Consider the following 5583-nt stretch of genomic DNA (forward strand, 5'->3'; position numbering starts at 1 on the left):
ATCCAAAGAAGACGCAGAATGAGTTACAAGGTCGCTAAACCGTCGCAGTACCTGGCGATCACCGGTGGTGGGATCAAAGATATCAGGCTTGCGAAGAAGTCTTGGGTATTTCCATGGCAGTCTTGCACCGTCTTCGATGTTTCTCCCGTGAACTACTCGTTCGATGTTAAGGCTATGAGTTCGGAGAAACTCCCCTTTGTTATCCCGGCTGTTTTCACCATCGGCCCGCGCGTTGATGACCCTCACGCTCTCTTACTTTACGCCATGCTTATGTCTCAACACGATAAGCACTCCAATCACGTCAACGAGCTTGTTCAGGGTTATCGAAGGAGAGACTCGTGTTCTCGCTGCAGCCATGACCATGGAAGAGGTCTTCAAAGGTAAACAAACATTGGACGTTTTAATTATCTACTTATTAAGTTATTATCATAATCTTGATTTATTTGTTAAATAGAAGTTTTGTTTCTGTTTGTGTATTCGTATAGATTTCTTGATCCTTGTTTTAAAAGAAATTGTTATTTTTGTTACTTTTGGCTTATATCACAATCTAATTGTTGCATTGTAGGAACAAAGGAGTTCAAGAAAGAGGTGTTTGACAAGGTTCAACTAGAGCTAAACCAGTTTGGTCTTGTGATCTACAACGCGAATGTGAAGCAGCTTGTTGATGTGCCTGGACATGAGTACTTCTCTTACTTGGGCCAGAGGACTCAGATGGAAGCAGCAAACCAAGCCAAGATCGACGTAGCAGAGGCACAGATGAAGGGAGAGATAGGTGCAAAAGAAAGGACCGGGCTCACAATCCAGAATGCAGCAAAGATTGACGCTGATTCAAAGATCATATCCACTCAGAGACTAGGACAAGGGACAAAGGAGGAGATTAAGGTGAAGACTGAGGTCAAAGTGTTTGAGAATGAGAAGGAGGCTCTTGTGGCTGAGGCTGATGCAGCATTGGCGATTCAGAAAGCTGCTTTGTCCAAGAATTCTCGTGTGGCTGAGGTTGAAGCAGCCAAAGCAGTTGCTTTAAGGGAAGCTGAGCTTCAGACTAAAGTCGAGAAAATGAATGCATTGACTCGGACAGAGAAGCTTAAAGCCGAGTTCGTCAGTAAAGCGAGTGTCGAGTATGAAACGAAGGTACAAGAAGCAAACTGGGAGCTTTACAATAAGCAAAAGCAAGCGGAAACTGTTCTTTACGAGAAGGAGAAGCAAGCGGAGGCGACGAAAGCTGCAGCTGATGCAGCCTTCTATTCGAAACAGAGAGATGCAGAGGGACTTGTCGCCATGGCCAATGCTCAAGGGACTTATCTAAGGACCCTCTTAGACGCATTTGGCAATGATTACTCAGCCATGAGAGACTTCTTGATGATCAAAAATGGCGTTTACCAGGATATCGCCAAGACCAACGCGGTTGCAATCAGAGACTTGCAGCCTAAAATCAGTGTCTGGAACCATGGTGGTGCTGATCAGGGGATGAGTGGTGGTGGTAATGCTATGAATGATATTGCTGGACTGTACAAGATGTTGCCACCGAATCTTGATACGGTTTATGAGCAAACCGGGATGCAGCCACCGGCTTGGATTGGTACGCTACGTGGTGCTGAGCCCAAATAAATCACTTCCTCCACAACACAGGGGTTGAGATCTCAAAAGTGGTTTTTAATATTTTTTTTTTAGCATTTGCTGGATCTCAAAAGTGGTTTTAAATATTTTTTATGTGTTTTAAAAGTGATGTCTAGGTATTTATTTCTCTAATGATTTCAAGGTGTATGTAAATAGTTTTACAAAAATACCAAAAAGATTCAAGTTTCATAGTCTAAAAAGATATTCAAATTAATATGTTTATTTACCCAAAATCATTTGAAAACAGATAAAACTCCATTCAAATCAAACCAATTTAGTTGAATACACCTTATCTTTTCCAAAAACGCCGTAGGAAATATGAATGTAGGGTCTTTCCAAGCCAACTGAAGTATTTAGAGAGGTTGGCCAGTTATCCACTTTTGGAACATCATAAAGCTTTCCTCCGGTTTATACTCTGTCGTGTGTCCTCCTCCCTACAAAATTGAATAGAAACATTTTTTTTTTTTTTTCAAAATGTAACGACAAATTAACTTTGACGAGAACTCCAAAAGAAATAAAAGACTTGCTTTGATAGTGGCAAATGTCATATTGTTGGCGTAAGTCCTTGTAAATCCAATAACTTGATTGTTAACAAGCCAAGGTCTCCAATCGTCAGTTATAGAGTAGTTTAGAGATTTAATCCAAGCTTCAGTTCCAAGAAAAGGCACCATCAAGTCGTGATCACCGCTATAAACCAATGACCTATAAACCCCTTTGATGCTATTGTTTCGATGGTACGGTACACTGCTCTGTATGTCTTCCTCATATGGTAAATCCCAATCGCATCTCGCCCATTTCCCTACACTTCCCTGCAGAGAATTCATTTTCTTTTACTCTTAGTTGCTTTATTAGCACGTAAGAGACAGATGGACATGTTATGTAATATAATATGACATACTTTCACTACATGAAGTGCTCTGCGCACATCTTCATCATTAGCCCAATACGCAGCTATCAAATACCGGTACATCTGCATGTCATCTCTATCGTTTAATAACTAGATATTTCCATTTTTTTTGGCTAAATTAAAGCAAGATCAATGGACGTTTTTTTGGTTTGCTTACATAGCAATCTGGAGTCGGAAGAGAAAGATCTGATTGAACAAGTGTCTTAAGATAGCTTCGTCCATTATGTTCTCCTGAATAAGGATTTGGTGATGCCAAATCACATAAGGGTATGGAAATGAATCCCTCATTTATCCTTGAAACACACTTTCATCACCATATCAGCCAAAAAGTCTCACAATTAGTCTTTTGTTATTCCCTTTATGATATACTTAATTAGCTATTCACAGTGTTATAGTAAACTTGTGTTTACCTTTTGGTAGTCCTCCAACAACTTGAAGCATTGTGTATTAGTAGGATCCACTTTCACATAATTTCTTTGGCAGGTTCTCTTAAGCGACTAAAAACAAGAGTTTAAAAAATTGATCACTTCAATACAAAAGATACATGGTTTTCGTGGAGAAGGATCCCCATAAGACATTAAGACCTCTATATATACCTCATATAGTTCATCAGAGATAAATCCCATTCCATGAGCATATTGAATCCTGGAGTTATTATCACTATCATGATCTGTTACAGGGTTCCCAAGGAGATAACCCTGTTGATAGAAATGATGGTTTTAAACAAGATATATCCATCTTATATATTAAGTCATGATGATGAACAACTTATAAGTGTAAATCATATTGATGAACCTTAAGATTTATACGAGGGTTGTAGCCATGTTCATTTCCTGCATAAAGGTAATTAAAGGGTGTAGGAATGTAACAAAGTGGCTAAGTACGTAAAACCAAATCCATAGAAAAATGATTTTGGAGAATTAATGATAAGACAAATAACAAACCTATTGAGATATGCTGAACAATAGCTGGAACAACCATTCCGGCATAAGAATCTCCGCCGACATAGAGAGGATTTGAGACAAACTCTGGATTCTCAACTAGCCACTGCACCAGCAACACACCAGTAATTTCAACGCCATATATATATAGTAATTAGATTCTCAACAAATCAAACACTCTAAAAATGCTTTCAAGAAAAGTAACAAGGACCTTTTGAAGAAACTCATAGGCATGTTTTGCTTCTCCTGTGTCACTAGGCTTATGAGCAAGTGGATTTGTTGAGTAGGAGAAGCCAGCCCCAGCAGGCTGATCCAAGAATATTATGCTAGCTACCTGAAAAAATCATCAAATCTCTTGAAAAACCGATAAAACAAACAACACAAGCCTAGCTCTGTTTTGTGATGGTTACAATGTAAGGAATTCACCTTTGTCCAAGAATATGAGGTGGAGACAAGAGAAGGCAAACCTCCATTGTAACCCTCAGTTTTAAAAGTCAACGGCCCTGCAAAAAAACAAAATACAAGAATCGATTTAGAGACATCAAATTAAAAAAAAAAGGTCATCAAATCTTTGTAGTTCTTTTATTTTCTTGAAAAAAATCACCGATCTCGAAAGCAAGAGCGGAGAGAACAGAGCAAGCTGGTCCACCAGTTAACCAAAGAATAACAGGGTCTTCTTCAGGATTGTTCTCGGATTTGATGAAGTAGTAGTAAAGCTGAACGTTCTCTTCCTCACCAACACCAATGTACCTTTTCACAATAAAGATACATTTCAAAGATTTAAAACTCACAGGGGTTGTTGTCTTGTTGTTGTCGTTACTAATAGTTTACGAAAATCGAAAAAAAATGTAGAGGAAAGAGAACATACCCAGTTTCAAGGTGGAAAGGAAGAAGACCATCGAAACCAGGAAGATAGCTAACAACAGAGGCTGAATCAACTTCATGTTGACTCAAGAGGAGTAGTTGAAGCAGAAGAAGCAACTTCAGTTTCGATGCTTTAGACATGTTCGTTCTTATTAACAACAGGATTTTTTTTCTTTCTTTTCATTTTCGGGCAACAAAACAGACTTTAAAAGGGATTGTTTCTGATAAGATGCAGGGACTGAATTGTAAAAGAGAAAGCCACACGTGTGAGGAGGGCTAAATCTATTCCGGATCATGTGCAACAAAACTTCACACACGTGAGAGATTAGACAAGTGGCTGATATATAAGAGTAAGAAGAACCTAGAAGGTTGTTTAAGCTATATATAAGAGTTTATGAAGAATAGAGAAGTATGATGAATCAAGTGGAGAGTTAGTCGACATGAGACTACTGTGGGGAGAGAAGAATCCGAAGGTGTGCTGAGGATTCTGTTCTCACTTTTTATTTGTTTCTTCATTCTCATTTCTGTAATCTGAGAGTTTCGGGAGTTTTGATCAGTCGATTTGGTATTTGTATTGGAGAAGCAATAAAAGTCATAGTTTACTATACAAAAGCTATCAGTTTTCGAGTTGACCAGATTGAGTTTAAGTAAAATAATAACATGTTGAAGGTTTATGATTCTTCCTGTCTCAGTATACTATTTCTTTACTATTCTTCGCATCTGGAATCCAATTCTCCATCCTTGTCCTTGTGAACTTAATTAAGTAAAATAAATTAATTGAAGGTGTATGACTCTTCCTGTCTTAGTGTACCATTTCTTTATTATTCTTTGGCTCAAAATTCACCAACATGTCAAGATCCAAGTTCGAATTGAATCCTCTCCTGGTCCTGATCACAGACCATTGCGTTCGCCCCCACAGTCCATTAATGAGATGAAGGGTGGCTTCTTTCTTTCCATTTATTGCTGACTTAGGATGGGCCCCACACTGGAAACGAGTAGTATATGTTTGACGAAAAATACTTAGGTTCATCCCTAATCCCCTCTTATGAAAAATACTTAGGTTCACCCCTAATCCCCTCTGATATGCTTAAATTTAAACTTTAGAGTTATTCTTTCAAATTTAAAAAGAATAGTAGTACTTAGGGGTCAAATTTCACAAAAACTTTAGATCACACAATAAATTATAGAGTTTTGTTATTACACTAAACAAATTGATTTAAATTAAGAAAAGCAATCCAAAATATTAAGGGGGGG

General features: G+C 38.2%; 1 protein-coding gene and 1 pseudogene across 1 annotated transcript; one reads left to right on the forward strand and one right to left on the reverse strand.

Moving 5' to 3' along the window:
* The window catches only part of LOC104743753, a 3032-nt pseudogene extending 1320 nt beyond the window's left edge, over positions 1-1712 (forward strand).
* On the reverse strand, positions 1818-4536 carry LOC104741945 (serine carboxypeptidase-like 18). Its single transcript, XM_010462886.2, has 12 exons — positions 4334-4536; positions 4070-4215; positions 3892-3968; positions 3677-3799; positions 3469-3571; positions 3320-3357; positions 3121-3222; positions 2935-3021; positions 2682-2828; positions 2516-2587; positions 2145-2426; positions 1818-2051 (listed from the first exon to the last, which is right to left on the reverse strand). Exons 1-12 carry the CDS (start codon positions 4468-4470, stop codon positions 1971-1973), a joined length of 1395 nt encoding a protein of 464 aa, XP_010461188.1. The 5' UTR covers positions 4471-4536; the 3' UTR covers positions 1818-1970.

Source organism: Camelina sativa, chromosome 14 (genome assembly GCF_000633955.1).
Source record: "Camelina sativa cultivar DH55 chromosome 14, Cs, whole genome shotgun sequence".
In the NCBI taxonomy this organism is placed as follows: Eukaryota; Viridiplantae; Streptophyta; class Magnoliopsida; order Brassicales; family Brassicaceae; genus Camelina; species Camelina sativa.